The sequence below is a fragment of the Balaenoptera borealis genome (genome assembly GCF_965194805.1).
Source record: "Balaenoptera borealis genome assembly, chromosome: 6".
In the NCBI taxonomy this organism is placed as follows: Eukaryota; Metazoa; Chordata; class Mammalia; order Artiodactyla; family Balaenopteridae; genus Balaenoptera; species Balaenoptera borealis.
Window position 1 is genome coordinate 54,699,228 of NC_138863.1, and position 17,741 is coordinate 54,716,968.

The 17,741-nt window shown below is 37.4% G+C and overlaps 1 protein-coding gene across 11 annotated transcripts in view; it reads left to right on the forward strand.

Annotated features, from left to right (window-relative positions):
- The window catches only part of CCDC141 (coiled-coil domain containing 141), a 239,439-nt gene extending 223,499 nt beyond the window's left edge, over nt 1-15,940 (forward strand). For 5 of the 11 annotated variants that reach the window (XM_082397492.1, XM_082397494.1, XM_082397493.1 and 2 more), the window contains 2 exons: nt 1,828-2,681; nt 4,827-15,940. In XM_082397492.1, the coding sequence (XP_082253618.1) occupies nt 1,828-2,681; nt 4,827-5,094 (1,122 nt within the window). In that variant the 3' untranslated portion in view covers nt 5,095-15,940. The remainder of the gene's footprint in view (nt 1-1,827; nt 2,682-4,826) is intronic. The other 6 variants (XM_082397489.1, XR_014246176.1, XR_014246177.1 and 3 more) reach the window with 6 other exon arrangements.
- The last annotated feature ends 1,801 nt before the right edge of the window (nt 15,941-17,741 follow it).

The following is a 17,741-nucleotide window of genomic DNA, read 5'->3' on the forward strand; positions in this document are numbered from 1 at the left end:
ACTTTTTAATGATGGCCATTCTGACTGGTGTGAGGTGATACCTCATTGTAGTTTTGATTTGCATTTCTCTAATAATTAGCAATGTTGAGCATCTTTTCATGTGCCTATTGGCCATCTGTATGTCTTCTTTGGAGAAATGTCTATTAAGGTCTTCTGCCCATTTTTCAATTGGGAGATTTTTGTTGTTGTTGTTGAGTTGTATGAGCCCTTGTTGATCACATCATTTGCAAATATTTTATCCCATTAGTAATTTTTTTAATGAGAAAAACTTTTAAGAACTTCTGGCTTTAGACCCAAGGTTTAAACTTCTACTAAATGGCTGAAGGAAACCACTTTCTCTCAGCTGGGATTATGCTTTCTCTGAGGGTAAGTCATATCTGTGGGATAGTAGAAGGAACATTGTTTTGGTTTGCTTCTAATCTTCAACCTGAAAACACATTTATTTCTCAAAAATCACTTGTAAAGTATATGTCCAGAACAGGACTATGGGCTAAAATGAAGAACTCAAAATCAAGGCAAGACATAACTTTCTCATGTGCAAGTAGTAGCCACAGGACAAAAACCAGTAATTGTTAATTAGGTAAAAATGTGCCCAAAATGCTGAGGAAAGGCAAAGAATGAAGTGGATATAAAGCAAGTAGGTTGGGATCAATGAGATCCCTTTCAGCTTCAATATTCTTTTGAGTCTATGCCAGAAGGGTTATTTGAACCTCTTCTCAAACCAGAGATGGACGTCAGTGAGTGGAGAGAAATACTAGAACAGTGTGAGATGGATCACTGTTTTTCCCAGTCTCCTAGCATGAGCTATGCTCCACATGGGACAGAAAGACAAGTGGCAAGTGTTCCTCTACTGTATGTTGGTGTGTTCTCCTGTGAAAGGCCACAACATGGGATTGTTCCCTTAATATCTACCTCCCTGCTAGGCTGTCATCTCCAAGAGGGAAGGATTATATTTACTTTTACTCACCATTTATCTCTCCAATGCCTAGCACGGTACCTAGTATATAATAGATGCTCAATAGATATTTTTCATTGTAAGAATAAAACTGAGGGGCTTTTAGAAAATAAAACCAGTCATTAAAAATGGCTTTCTCTATATGAAATACGTACAGTTGTCAAATTCATAGAGACAGAAAGTAGAAGGGACTGGGGGATGGGAGAAGGGGAAGATAGTGTTTAATGGGCACAGAGTTTCAGTTTGGAAAGATGAAAAGATTCTGGAGATGGACAATGGTGTTGGTTGCACGACACCGTGAATGTCCTTAATGCCACTGAACTGTACACTTAAAAAGTGGTTAAAATGGTAAATTTTAGGTTGTGTATATTTTACCACAATAATTAAAAAAAAAAAAAAGAATGGCTTTCCTGAGAAAAAAGGAGGGTTATTCTAGGAGGGTCTGAGGATCACCTAAAAGGGAACATCTGGTATTTGGGAACCACGAATCCTGTGAAGTGTAGACAGATAAATAAACCAAACCAGAATTTGCTGGCAGAGGAAGACTCCTCAGATCATGATTGGCAAGACATGGATCCAGTCCAGACCGCATCATGAGGGATAAGAACCAGGGCTTTCTCTCTTCTATGTCACAAGGTCTGTCACCTCGCACTCAGAGGCTGGAGGTCGGTTTACACCGATTCCTTAGTCATGGGACAGGGCTGTGCTGAGCTTAAGCAGACAAACAGTTTCAAGTTCTGTAAGGCCAGAGCCAGGGCCCCAGCTGTCACTCACTGCAGGTCTTCTCAAGTTGTCTCTCTGAAGTTGACTTTGAGATCTGGAAAAAGAAAACTCAACCACTAACTGGAAGCTTTGCCTTTTCCGTTTTGAAGGAGCAGGCCAAGCCAGCGGACGACTTGGTGGTCAATGGAGCAGGAGAGGGTCAGCTTCCACGGGAAGTGAAGCAGCTGGTCCCTGGCAAAGAGGGTGCTGTCCAAGGCCTGCTCCTGCCCGTGGATGTGCTTTCAGGAGAAGAATATGAGTGTGTCTCGCCCGATGACGTCTCCCTGCCTCCGCTCCCGGGAAGCCCCAATTCCCTCCTCTCTCCGTCTGACATGGAGCTGGAGGCGGGTGCCCTCCCGTCCCTCCGCCGGCACCTAAGCGGCCACGGGACGCAGACAGGGGCCAGCGGTCCAGGAGAGGCCCCGGAGTCTGGCCTTCCGCCACCTGCTGCTTTTGCTGATGCTTGCAATGATAAGAGAGAAACATTTTCAAGTCATGTTGAGAAGCCTTCCCCCCAGTTCCAAGCTGAGCCCCCATTAACATCCCGAGGATTTCTGGAAGAGAGTACTGACTTCCACAGAATCAGTGTTAAACCTCCAGAGAGCATGTGCAGTGAAGTGCATGCGCGAGCTTTGCACCAGCGCCCCCAGGCTCAGGGAGGTTTGCTAGAAACACCGGAGAAAACGCATGCTGATAATAACGTCACTAAAACCCGAAATAGGCTGCATGCTTCCCAGGATGCAAGCTCGGGCCTCGGGTTTCAGCCAGGCTCCAGCCAGGCCTGTCAGAGGCAAATGATTCCCAGAGAAGAGATTAAAGGTACCTCAGCAAAGAACAGCGTGGTCAGCCTAGCTGGCCAGGCCCCTAATTTCTCCAGGCTCTTGTCTAATGTAACTGTCATGGAAGGTTCTCCAGTGACTTTGGAAGTTGAAGTAACAGGATTTCCAGAGCCTACACTGACATGGTGGGTAGCCTATAACGACAAGCCATAAACAGAAACAAATTGAATCACTGAGCAAATCATTCTGTGTGCACTAACTTAAAGGTTTAGGCGTAGCTGATTAATATTCTAGGTCACTGCAACGCTGCATGATTCAATCTCACATCGAACCCCCAACTCTCATTTTTGTAGCCGCATGGCTGATACCCTTAAAGAAAAGGTAACCATATCAAATAATGACTTAACCAACTCCAAAAGCACTGCAACTTAGTTGCACTATTTTTTGGTTTCAGTTTAACATTCCGCATTTCTAAAGGTTGTGCTTGAACTTCTTTCCTATTGTTTATTCCTACATAAGCATGACATTTACTTGGTTTAACATCTGGTATTCAATTAAAAAACATAAGCATTTGGGTTTTTCCCTTTTCTGTCATCTACCCATTCCATCTTTTCCCTCTTCCAACAGAGTCACACATGCCACTTTTGTAATATTTATCTCACTAAGATTTCTTTTTATACATTTCTTCAGTGTGAAAGATGGAATAAAAATATTTCTTTCACAGTTGCTTCTAGTGACAGGTAATAAAGCCATTTTTGAAAGGTGACGTAATAACTGAGCTGTGAACAATGTGGTTTTACTCTAGACACATCACTATTTTTAGCCAATTTGTTTTAATAAAAGTAAACGGCAGAACACAGGTTCTATATCACTGTTATCATAAAAGCAGTTCTAACTTTCTTAATATGTGGGTTACTTTTAAACGTTTAGAAAAATTTTCAACCTTAAGTATATTTATTTGAGGACAAAGTTACAAATACGTAAGCATGAGTTTATACTTATAAACTAAGTAAAATAGCATTTATTTATCATACTAGTTCAGTAAACATTAAATTAACTCTTTCAGTTATTGTGTGTGCCTGTTGATGGTACTTGAAGTGTGGATCAGCTCTCTAAAGAGTTTATGAGAGAATGTTCGTTTCTCAGATTATTAAAAGAAATTGCACTTGGGTTTACCGTGCAGCCATTTATGCTTTTCATCTTATTTTGTTGTTTTTACAATTGCATGTTTTTTACAGATCAGGCATTTTGTATTTATGAATTTAAATATCAGTAAATTTATTATTTAATATCATCATTTAATTCATTATTAAATATTAGTTCACTCCAAAGAAAAATGTTGTCTGAAGTGTTTCTTGTTTTGGTCCACACAAAAAAATGACTTGATTAGTATTTACTGTTGAAGAACTGCTGCAGTATTGTGAAAAAATATCTTGCCCTCGAATTGACAACAATTTTGCTCAGTTAACAACTGGCAAACTATCAGGGAATCATTCTTAGGACACTCAGAAAAATGCAAAATTATCACTTAGGCAATGGGAATAGAAAATCGTTCAGGTTTGTCACCACTTCTTGTGTGGAAGAACATGGGGATAAATAAATAAACAAGAATCTAGAGTATACAAAATAAACAAATTATTTGCTTTGTAAAATGATGCAGCTAAGTGCTCATATTCGTAGGAAACTCTTAGAAACGTGTCATTAACAGTAATCAATTGAATAAATGCCTTTTATAATTAGAAATTGTTTTCTTCTAATGAAATTAATTCACAAAAATTAAATGAACTCATCTCGCCAGGAAGTGCTATGTAAGTACCTTCCTCTAAAGCGGCGCATTGGTATTCTCCTGTGGATCTTGCGGGATGAGTCTGATGGGAAGATGAATCTTGCTCCCATAGATTTCAAGGAGTCACAAGCTGCTGTTTCATAGCGGCTAAAAGAATGACACAGGTCAAATAGAAGGTACCATTTCCCATTTGAGGTAATTGTTGCCATGAGCAAATGGTGGCCCAGTGTGACCAGATGGCCCAGTTTTTTTAAGAGGAGTTGGATATCTGAATTTTCATATGCAATATTCTAATTGGTAAATGTCCAAAAATTCAGTTTTTAAAAAACACAGTCTGAGCCCATCAAGCACGTCTGTGGCTACCAGTTGCCAACCTCTGCTTGAAGGATAAACAGCCCCACTGGAATTTGTGGTTGCTACAGAGTTCCTGCTAATGCTAGAGAATATTACAGTAGTGATGGGCCGAATTGCAGTGCTTATTAGAACTTGGAAATGATGTGAATAAACAGTGATCCTGACTTTAAAAACTGACTCTCTGCTTCAGGTACAAGAAGGGCCAGAAATTGTCTGCAGATGGGCACTTGCAGGTTTTACACAAGGAGACAAGACATTCGGTGTTCATTCCAAAGGTATGCGAGGCAGATGCGGGCCTCTATGTGGCTCGGGCCCAAAACTCTAGTGGCATTCTCTCTTCCAATGTCATCCTCCGCGTGACAGGTAACCACAGGCCGCCCATCACAAGAATAAACTGGATCCTGCTGAGTGTCATCTATGTTAGCGTGTCCCTAATGTACTGGCTACTCACACAGTAACTGCGGGGTTGGCACCAATGGGCATCATTCTTATGAGCCTAAAGGACAACAATACTGCTGTTTATTTTCCTGCATCTCCCACCAAGCATCCCCAACCAAGTATCCCCCACCAAGTGTACCTCCATTCTGGCCATATTGCTTTTTTGGAATACCACTGCTCGGTGAAATAATCAAATTTTCTTTAGTGCTTTAATGTATTTGAAGAGCTCAGTAAATCATTAGCAGTGAATAAGGATACATTTCTGTATTCTCAAAAGAGATGTGTTCAATATAAAACAGAGTCAAATTATACTATGTTTATTCCCTCCTAATTTAAGAGCATGCAGATCAAGTCTCACATCAGCATGCAGATGTGTTTTATTTCAAATCCAATTGTTTGATAATCTATTTTTAATTGTACGCATAAACATCTCTTTGTAGAATAAGAGTAGAAATGTTGAACTAAAATTGTAATTTTCATTATTGCATAAGATGTCCTTTAATTTTGCTTTTCATGTCTTGATCTCATTTATTGAAATACATTCTATGTAGTTTCAACATAGCCTACGTTCCTGAGTCTGAGGATGGCACTGCAAATAATCATTCCTCCTGTTGATCTCATGGGTTTGACATTAGAGAATAGATGTGCTGTTAGCCTTAAATGGAGTTTGAAACTTCCATCAGCTGTGTGTGTCACAGAGCAAGATAGAGTGTAGCCGCAGGGGTGGACCAACAGTATTCCTGTCCTTCCGTTGACATGTTTTGGACAGCCACGTGTATACAGCTGCATCCGGCTCCTCCTGCTTCTAATCTTGATTCTGTTGCTGACCATTTTTACAGCCTGTGGGAAGGCATAGTAGTGCCTCAGTTTCCCATTTGGCAAATGGGTTCATCATCTACCTCTTGGGCAACTGAAGGTTTTCATTTCATGTCTTGTAAAGATCTGGAAAATGGAAAGTACTCTATGAAGACTAAGGGTAATTGTATTGCTTACTGTAATTTGTCATCACACTGCCTTCTGCCCACTGTTTCTCTTTCAGATGTTGTTTCTTTTGAATATTAAATTAAAGGATGGTGTGAGTATGTGATTTCCAACTGTTTCCATGTAGGAAAATGATGTTTTCTGAATTGGAGCTTAAATTCCTTTCTGATTTCTTAAGACTATATCTTTTTCAAAGACTTGAAATTAAACTCAGGGGGATACATTTAGTAAGATCTTGGGGTAGAAAAAATATATAATAGGATGACATAAGATAAATTCTATCCTTTTCTTATAATTATCACTGTAATATTGAAGAATGTTCTATGCCTTTCTGAAATATATTATTCAGAAAAGAGGATCATCATTTTAGTTCCTTTAAAAAATAAACATGTATAAGAGAGGCATTTGTTTTTAGATTTTAAACGTAGTCTTGTCATGTTAGGGTAAAATCTTTAGTTGAAAGAATATTCATTATAGATTTTTGATGAAGGGGAGGCATTAATTATGTTGCTGTAAAGCCTGTCTACAAATAATAAAAATATTTAAATTTAATATATTCAAGTTGGTATTAAAAAGTTACTGGATATTAACTGAAGATGTGAAATGTGTGGCTAAGTAAAAAGTTGGCATATATTTTCTTGTGCTGTGTATTCAATTTAACGAAAAAATTTAATCTCTTAATTTTCTTAAAAATTTTGACAGAAACCTATTAAAAGCGTATATATACAGCATCCTAGGGAATTCATAGTCTCTTAATTCTCCTGTCCTTTTCATCCAGTTTCAAGTATTGTGCATATCTTGCCAAATTGCTATTCCCATTTGAAGCTAAAGAGTAAAATCTACTTATGTCCAAAGAGGGCCAGCAGGACCAGGTAACAAATTCTTGTCTCACTCTATCTCTTTCTTGTTAATTTAGTGGGATCTCCCACCCCTTTTTGTCAGCTTGGTTGAGTTTTTTTTAACAGGAGAAAATCAAACAGAAGTTTAATAACATGTGTACGTCAGAGAGACCCAGGAAAACTGAGTAACTCCAGCTTGGCTGAATTTTTGGTTTGGGGTTGTTAGGGCCTGGGAATTACTGGTTTGCTTTACCTGTTGCATGCCAGGAAATGTTAATCCTTTGGGGAGCAGGGTGGGATATACATATATCCATGGTGATGACCAAAGAAGGCATATAAAGTCCCTGATATATTTGATTTCTATATCAAGCATAAGGTTTATACATATATCTGATATATATATCTTATATATATACCTTATATATATCATATATTTGTATACATACACACCTAGAGCTCAAATGTTGGGATAAAGCATTATGCTGATATTCACGTTATAGTTCGGATAGCTGTGTATCCGTCTATCTATCTGTTTATCTATCTATCATCTATCCATCCATCCACCCATCCATTTACCTACCTACCCACTTACCTACCTACATATTCTTCTGGGCTATTGACTATCTAGTAATCCCCACGGCAGTGAAGAATAATTAGCTATTCAGTTATTCTTTTGGTTATACTTTAATTTCAAAGACTTCAGTGTGATTATCCTTTCTGTTAGCATTTTTGTCTTGATCAAAAATTCCCCTTATGAAAGTATGAACCAAAAGTATTGGTTAAAAATGAAAAACTTAGGAAATGGACGTGATGTTTCTATTTTGAGATATATACATGATTTATACCTGTTTACTTCTAGAGTAAATTCTGGACAATTAACAATATCAAAACACTTTTCAACAAGAAAATGAAAATGACCAAAAGACATTTTAAAGAATATATACTCGATACCTTGAAGGAATGCAACACAAAATGTGTTTTGGGCTTCCTATAAGGCAAAATTATTTTTTCCAGTTTTTATTTTCTGATAAAAGGATGTATAAACATTTTATGGTGAAGTTTTTTTTACATTCAATTCCAAGAGAAATTTACCATAGGAATCCTTACATTTGAATCTTTGCATATTCTACAATATCTAAAGTATTTGGAAAAAGAAGCAGGAAAATTTAGCTGTTTCATTCAATAATGCTAACCATCACTTATAGTTAAGACACAGGCTTAAAATAAATTATTGCAAGAACCTCCTAACCACTTCACCCTTAAATTTCTTCAAGTAGCACACAAGGTCCTTTAGTACCTATGCTTCCATTCCCAGCCTTTGTTCCATCCCTCCCAATCCCCCCATAAAGCGATACTTAAACTTCAGGTTTTATCCTATCATGGTCTTACTTCTCTCCAGTCCTCCTTCCCAGAACTCCCTTATTCTATTCTACCCAACTTCATGTGGCTTAACTCCTGCTTATCCTTCCAGGTCCTTTGGAGACACAACCTTCCCAGGAAGCCTTCTGACCCATCAAGTCCAGTGTAGATGTTCCTGCTATGTGCCCTGTCAGCACCTGAGCTGACCATGTCACGTCCCTTAATAGTTGCACTGGAATCGCACATGTGAGCATCTGTCTCCTGGCTAGAGCGAGAGATCCTTATCAGCAGAATCTGTGACAGCCCCGTTCGTCATCATAGTCCCAGCACTTAAGACATAGTCACACTCAATATTTCTTGAATTGTTGTCAGAGGTAAGCAAAGATAAGCCTAGCTTGTTTTGTCTCTTTTTTTTTTTTTTTTTTTTTGGAGAGATGGGTGGGGGAATGTCAAAAGAGAAAGATGTTATTTGTCACCTGATTATTCTTTCTTGTTGTGGACCAGTCAGAATCAGGTTCTAACCTCACCTAACCTACGAAACTTAAGTGAGAATCTTCCAGAGCCTCTGGGCTGCTCCCCAATTGAAACTTCAAACTTTAAGATATAGGCTGGCTCTAGCAGTCAAAATAATACTGAGGAGAGAAGAATCAAAATCCAGGATCATTTTTCCAACATGTTAAAGCAGATATAATCAGGTATAAATCATCATCAGGTGTAAGTGGAGAAGTGGGTGTCTCCCCTCTCAGTGACTAAGTCCAAACTGCCAAAACCAAAATTTATGTACTTCTTTAGAACACTGCACAAATTATCAATATTTTATTGTAGCTGGGGCTCAGTAATCTGGTTGTGAACAGATCTTATTTAAAACCGGCTTTTCATTCATAAGTGTAAATCTAAAAACAGCCAAATCCAAAAAATTAGATTATTTGAATTCCAAATGAAGGAAGGAAAAAATATTGCATCTTGTTCCACTTTGTTTATTTTTATTCATGACCATGCCTTACTAGAAACTGCCATCTGAAGCTTTTGACATTCCTGTTGTAGGTACAGTGTTTTAAGTGTGTCCATGAAGTAAGTTAGCTGAAACAAAATAAAATATCTCCTCCTAGTACACTCTGATATTGTGCGTGTCAATACAAATGCCAAAGCACGACAGACTGTTTTCCATTTATAATAAGCAGAATCTTGAGCTGCATCAAAGAGCCAAAAAATTTGCATTCACGAAATGAAACAGTGTCCTGCTCAAAGCAACAACAATTCATTTTCTCCTGTCTCTTCACATGAGATGAGATTTGAATGTTATCAGCTGTGCATGAATTCAGCCTCAAAATGGAAAGCACAAAGCTGCTAATTTGGCTTTTCCTCAAGAATCCCCACACCATTATTCCTTATGTGGGTGAGAGTTTATATAACATCATGAACCACCCAAAACTGGGGGTGAAAGTTGGATGCATGACACTCCTCCAGATGAACAAGTCTTTGATTCTGGAGTCTGAGTGTTTGGCCAGATAGTTCTTCCTTCTGTTCAATGGAAATTTCATTTGTTTAAGCCAGGACTTGGCAAATCCAATTCTTTGGATCCTCTTTTTTATACCATAAAATTAACACCCTACTCTCCTTAGAGGATAAGGGAACAGAAAGAATTGTATAGACAAGAACGTTTGTGTGCATATATTTCCAGTTAACGTAATAAAAACCTAGTGAAATTAAAACATATTTTAACTATAGGCATTGCTGGAAAAATTGATGACTTTTCTTTAAACCAAAACAATAATAGGTACATAATTTGAAGTTTCCAATCTGTATTCTGATGGCTCCCTGCTATGTCTCTTTTCCCATTTAGAACTCACTTAATAACAATACTTGTGAAGTAACAGCTCCGGAGCTGGCTAATGAAATAAACTTTTCCCTTTGTCATTCAGCAACTGTTCTTTTGCAAGAACTTTATTGATCCAATAACTACAAAATTACATTTTATCTTGTATTAGCATTAAAAATCATATAATAAAATCTTCTGAAGATAAAAATTCACAAGATGAAATACAAAGGAACCTTATCCATGGCAAATAATCTCTAACCCTTGTTATTCTAATGATGCCAGAAAGCCGCCTTTCTTTGTAATAAGTATTATGCAAACCTCCATACAAACAGGCTGTTGGCAAGCAGGGCAGTTAGAAATGCAGACAAAGTAGGAAACCAGGTACCTGGCAGGATTAGAAAGGTTAAATGCCCATCTGCTCCAAAGTGTCTTTTCTAGCAGCCATTGCCATGCCGACCCTCAAAGGCCTGCCTTTGATTCAAGTTAATGCAGCTCTAGAAGATGCCTCTTAAATGCCCATTTATTCATTTCTATTCTTTTTAAAGGAGTAATAGAATTTCTCCTCACATCCTGGTCTAGGTTATCAGATTAAATAAGAACCTTTCCCCCACCAAAAATCCCCGATAGATTCTTGTGAGGAAATGGGGTATGTGGAAACCTGAAAGATTTGTCTGCTGTGTTCCGCTAAGTGTTGGGAAATATAGGACCGGGGGGAAAAATAGCCAAACGTCGGGATGAGGAAACTGAGTCACCTTTGTTATCCTCCCTCGCAGTATGAGCTTCCTACACATCTAGGAAACGTATGTGGGGAGCTCCCTGAGAGGAAGTTAGAGGCCACAATAAAATGTGTCTGCGTGACATTTTTTTGTTATTCAATTAGAGGACTGTACTGGTTGAAGTGTCAGGGTGAGCCCTAAATCCACAACTGGTGTTCTTGTAAGAAGGCCATGACACACCTGGAGACACAGAAGAGACACATGGGAAAAGGCCAAGTGATGACAGAAGCAGGTTGGTGTAATGCAGCTGCTGCAAGCCGTACGACACCAGAGGTGGCCACCACCAGAAGTGAGAGGAGCAACGAAGCATTCTTCCCTAGAGACTTCAGAGAGAGCCTGGTCCTACTGATGCCTTCATTTTGGACTTCTAGCCTTTAGAACTGAGAAAGAAGAAATTTCTGTTGTTTTAAGCCATCCGGTTGGTGGTATAGTCCTCCTTCAGTATCCCTGGGGGACTGGTTCCAGGATACCTCCTCCCCCAACAGATACCAAAATCTACCAGTGCTCAAATCCCTTACATAAAATAGCATGATACAGTGGGACCCTCCTTTATCCACAGGTTCTGCATCAGCAGCTACTGAAGACCGACTGTTCTTTGTGACAGCAGCCTGAGGAAACCAATGCAAAATGTTTTAGAAAAATTCATACACGTCTTTCTCTGGAAAAAAAATTCCCAGAGACATTCACTAATAGACAGCAACCATTGTTGCCAATAAGCACTCCCAGGTTGTGCTGCAAGGCCTCAGTTCTCTTCTTGATTTAGGGGATCACCTTGGTATATTTCAGTCAATCAGCAACTATTCATCTTCTACATGAACATTGTCCCCTAAGTATACCACAGTGTACTAAAACCAGATAAAGATATTACAATAAAACTGTAGGCCAATATCACTCATGAATGTAGACACAAAAATTCTCAACGCAGTACTAACAAATCCAATCCAACAGTGAATAAATAAACTTACACATACAAGTGGGATTTTTTCCAGGTATGCAGGCTGGTCCAATATTCAAAAATCAATCAATCCACCACATCTACAGGCAAGAGAAGAAAAATCACATGATTATATTAATTGCTTCAGGAATAACATTTGAGAAAATTCAATATGTGTTCATGATAATTTTTTAAAAACTCACAGAAAACTAGTAACAGAAGAAATTTCCTCAACTTGATAAAGAACATCTACAAAAAAAACTATAACTAACATCATACTTAATGGTGAGAGACTGGACACTTTCCCCCCAAGACTGGGAAGAAGGTAAGAATGTCCTCTCACTACTCTCAGCCCACATTGTACTGGAAGTCCTACCTAGTGAATAAGACAAGAAAAGGAAACAAAAGTTCTGTAGATTGGAAAAGAAGAAATAAAATGCTTTTGTTTACAGAAAGCATGATTTTCTATCTATAAAATCCCAAAGAATCTTCCAAAAACTCTTAGAACTAATAAATAAATATAGCAAGTTCACCAAAAGCAGAAGGCCTGCACCAATGGTATCCAGGAGAAAGGCAGGGAGTTAGCAATTAAAGAATCATGGTGAATCAGGCATCTTCTGAGGCCAAGGCAAAAGGTGGGCAACCTGAATTTGTCTCTTTCCAACAATTGATTACAGACATCATGGATACTTGTAATCTAGTTGCAACATCTCACACTTTATTTTTCTTGCAGCTTCCTGCATTATTTTGGGGGGTTTTGAGAGAGGTAAATTATTTGAAGGAGACAGTGCTCAACAGAGCAAGGGAATATTTGATGTGGAACATAAACTTTATCATTTGCTGCCACTGTCATTATCAGTGAAAAAGAAAAAATTAGAAAGACATTGTAATTATAATGTTATAAAGCTGAGCTTTCCCCAACAATAACATATTAGTATTAGAACAAAAGGAGTCCTTTTAGCCTCTGACATCAAATCCCAGAGTGGATGATTTATCAGTTGGTACTGTGCTGCCCTACAAGAATGAATGTATCTCCCATGGATAAGTGCTTTTCCTATCAGCAAGGATGGACTCATGCTGTTAGTATATTTCTAAGATTTCTTGATAGAAATCAGAGCTAAAATATGTCAGCCATTATATTATACTTTCAAAAGTAATCAGTTTCATAAAGTCATATATTGGTCTATTAATTAATTAAAAGATGGAAAACAAATGACTACTTTGGTACCTACATCTAACAGGAAACTTCAATGAAACTAATCATTTTGTATTTTCTAGATGGAAACTACAAGTACTTTCTTCATTTCCATGTTCTTGAAGGTAATTTTTGGTCATATATATCATTTGTCTAAAACGTAATTGGTATTATACATTATCACTTAAAAGAAAACTAACTGATGTACCACAAAGGCCAAGTATTAAACTTATATTTTATCAAATGCTTTATAAATTTAATCATATAAACAGTGAAGCCCTGTTACGACTCCATCCAGGACTTATAAATGGATATGCAAGCAAAGCAGTCATAGTTTTAGTTCAAATCTATGGCAGCATATTATATAATTGCACAAATATTGATTTACTATTACAATTAAAAATGGATCATGAGCCGTGAAGAATGACTCAGGCTTAAGATAATGTACATGTGGGAGTCATGACCACAGTCTAAGGTTATGGGGCTGGTTTTCTTGACACTTGAATCCCATTCTTCTGTGCTCTGACTCTATCCCATCACAGGTAAAAATTCAGTAAGTTAAGGGATGGTACCATCTCACAAAGAACCTCAGAATTAGGAAAATCTATATGGTTTCTTTAAATGTGAGAAATTGTTGGTAGCAGTTATGTAGCACAGTGTGTCACATGTCATTAAGGTCATTGTGAATTAATAAAAACCTTTTCAAGAGTTTTGGATCTTGGTGCTGTGTATGTGTTTGTGTGTGTGTGTGTGTGTGTGTACGTGTGTACACCTATTTCTTAGTATGAGTTCTTATCCATATGAATTAGGTAATATATAAAATTCCCAGGTGATGTATGATTAATCAGGTTAGGAAAACACCTCTTGTTAATGGTACCAGTGCCATGAGGAACTGATGACCAAGAGTTAAAGTAGACCTTTCTTATTTTAACAGTGGTATAATACAGACATATATTTATGTGCATGCCACAAGATAAAATACTCAGCACAACTCTCCAGTTTTTCAAATGTATGTTTAAAAACCGGTGTTTCCAAACAGGATTCCCAGATTACTGATAAACAAGGGGGAATTACTCTTCAGATCTGTATACAAATATATCAGCTCCAAATATAAATCCATTTAAATTCCTCCTAGATAGCAATTCAGAGAGTTATTTCTAAATAGAACTTAGAGGTTATTTTTATTTAAATGTAATAACAATATCATAAATCATGCTTGAGAAGCAGCAGTTTTTTTTTAATCCATTGGCTATTGTACTTGTATCTTCCATATAAAGTACTGAATGTGGCTTTTTAAGATGGATTTTTCTAGTTCATTTCTCAAGGTTATTACAGCATGTATGATTACTGCAGGGACAAATGTTTTGTGTGTTCATTTCTTTTTTACTGCTAATGGTTTATACATGCAAATAATGAAATGTATATTATGTCTACTAAGTACGTGGAAACAATGTAGAATTTACTTGCCTGATTCTTAGCTCCACTGAGAGTTCTTTAAAATGTAATTTAACATTAAATTCTTGTAAAGGTAATAACTTTAATCTGATTTTCTCATACATCTTTTGCAGATAAGGGATATTTATTCTTGTATGAATATTGATTCATAAATGCTCTTAAGGAATGCAGTTGCTCCAATTCAAGAGAGAAAATTTTCATGGTATTTAATATTTGATAGGGAATATACTCCTATTTAACATCCCATTGCAGAATAGTGATCTGTTTATAACAGGACAGTAATCAAATGAAATAAAGACAGTTTTCCAAAGTCAAATATACTGGTTTCTCACTATGGTATAGTCTTTTACCATGAAAAAGGAACTAGCTATTGAATTCGTTTCTCCTATACTTTCTCACCATGTCATTAATTTTAATGGGAAAAAGTTTAGAAGGTAGGAAATAATAAAGAATTTGTTTTGCCTGGCACTAAGTAACTGACTGTACTCTGCATAGATAATTTAACCCAATGGTCATATTAAACATTTTTTAGGTTCATGGAACTTTGCTGGTGAAATTCACTGAAATTGAATTCCATGACAGCCACAAACAGGAAATATTGTCTAAGGCAATACATAGGTGAGATGATAAAGACAAGATGTCAAGCAATAGCTATAACAATATGATTAAATGACAGATGGGACCGAGGATGGAAACCATTGGAGGAAATGCAAACCCAGTTATAATTATGTGTTAGTGTTCTTCTCTGTGATGTTGGTTTAAAAAAATTGTGTCCTCTTCCTTTCTTCTGTTCTGGAGTAAACACACATAAATGTACATATGCATACACATCCATACGTATCTACAAACTTGCATATAAATGCATCTAATTGTATCTATATTCATAATGGGTATCTTCTGAAAATCTTACAAAGACTTGGTATAGAAAGTCATCCCAGGCATCATCATCTGTCTCCATATGACCATTCCATCAGAGCTGACCCTGACAATCCTGGCATAGCTTCAGGAACGACTCCTCCAGTTTAGTATGCAGACATTGTCATGTAAACCTCTAAGACTCAGCCTCTTTGAGCCAACCTGCAAAGTTTCAGATTGGTAGAAAAGAGGAACATTTCTCCATTGTGTGTCCACATTTGGCAGCCCCTCCCCTTCATACCTGATTCTCTTTAAGTGAAGAGTTAGTATAAGGTAGGAGGAAAATATTTTTCACAAATGCTTTAGAACTACACATCTTAAAGAATAAGCTGCCGTAAGTCAACTGCTTGATTTTATCCGGTGTGTCTTTTAGAGCCTTGCTGTAGAGGACTTCCAGCATCAGCATCACCTAGGAGCTTGTTGGAAATGAAGAATCTCAGATTCCACCCCAGCCCTACTGAATCAGAATCTACGTCTTAGCAAGATTCTCAGGTCATTTTTATGCATATTAAAGTTTGAGGAACATCGTTTTAGAGAATACTTTGGTTTCTGAAGACTTCAAGCCTTACAGGGAGATCAGCTCGGTGCTTTGTGACCACCTACAGGGGTGGGATGGGGAGGGTGGGAGGGAGGGAGATGCAAGAGGGAAGAGATATGGGAACATATTGTATATGTATAACTGATTAACTTTGTTATAAAGCAGAAGCTAACACACCATTGTAAGGCAATTATACTTCAATAAAGATGTTTAAAAAATAAAATAAAATAAATAAAAAAAAAAAACTTCAAGCCTTGTAGGCAGTAACTTCATGTTGGTGACGTCTGTGCTCCAAATTCATAAGATTCAAAATGGAAAAATTCAACACTGTCATAGGAATATTGAGGTAGATTGACAGATTTCTATAGTAGAAACAGTAAAAGAAGTTAGAGTGGTAGGGATCATTCTGAAATCCGTAGAGTCCTGTTTGAGAATGAATTTAGGTTCAGGGATTACATGTTTAATCAGACAGTTTTGACAACGTGTGGTATTTAAGCAATGCCACCAAGAACTCTGCAAACTAGTTTCCAGAAAAATATGTTCTATTCTATGTTCTAAGCCCATAGTGCTAGCCAACAAAATCTCTTAGGGCCATAGTAGGTCAGGCAGATTATAATGACTACAGTGCTTTTCTGTTTGAAAATATGCCAAAGATTTATTCAGAATGGAGACAATATTCTCTGCATTAAGAACTTCTTTTGGCAGGGTGGAGCAGGGGGGTGGCGGGAAATCAGAAACCACTTGCAATTATACTCAGAGTTGTATGCCCCGCCAACGAGCATAAATAGCCAACAAGTCAATGCCAGCATTAAATGCCCTTTGGAAAGTTTACCAATGAGTTCCCAGAGCATACTATTTCAAGTGACCTAAAAACTTGAGTTACGGTGTGATCACTTAAACGTTTTGCAATGAAAGTAATTAATCTAAATTTTAGAAGATTATTAATGTTTATTACTGCCATTTCTGTAAGTAGAGATTACCAAGGAAACTTTGTTGTTCATGTTACAAGCATTAAAGTATATTTTTGACTCCAAACACAGTACGAAGTTTATATGGCTGTTTTAATAACATTGACACATATATTAAAAATTAGTATCATTGATATTTAAATTATATGACATTGGCTGTATAGTACATTACTGGAAATAAGCAAATTATAACCAAGGTTCACTGTCATTTTAATTTTTTAATGCTGGATGTGACTTTACATGTTTAATCTAGAATTGCCATTTGGAGATAAAGTAGATGAGATAAAACTCAGCCCCTATTTTGATGTTGCTCTGAGGAACCTAGAGGCATCGAAATCTTTTTTTTTTTAACATCTTTATTGGAGTATAATTGCTTTACAGTGGTGTGTTAGTTTCTGCTTTATAACAAAGTGAATCAGTTATACATACACATGTGTTCCCATATCTCTTCCCTCTTGTGTCTCCCTCCCTCCCTCCCACCCTCCCTATCCCACCCCTCTAGGTGGTCACAAAGCACTGAGCTGATCTCCCTGTGCTATGCAGCTGCTTCCCACTAGCTATCTATTTTACATTTGGTAGTGTATATATGTCCATACCACTCTCTCACCCTGTCACATCTTACCCTTCCCCCTCCCCATATCCTCAAGTCCATTCTCTAGTAGGTCTGTGTCTTTATTCCCATCTTGCCACTAGGTTCTTCATGACCTTTTTTTTTTTTCCTTAGATTCCATATATATGTGCTAGCATAGTGTATTTGTTTTTCTCTTTCTGACTTACTTCACTCTGTATGACAGACTCTAACTCCATCCACCTCACTACAAATACCTCCATTTTGTTTCTTTTTATGGCTGAGTAATATTCCATTGTATATATGTGCCACATCTTCTT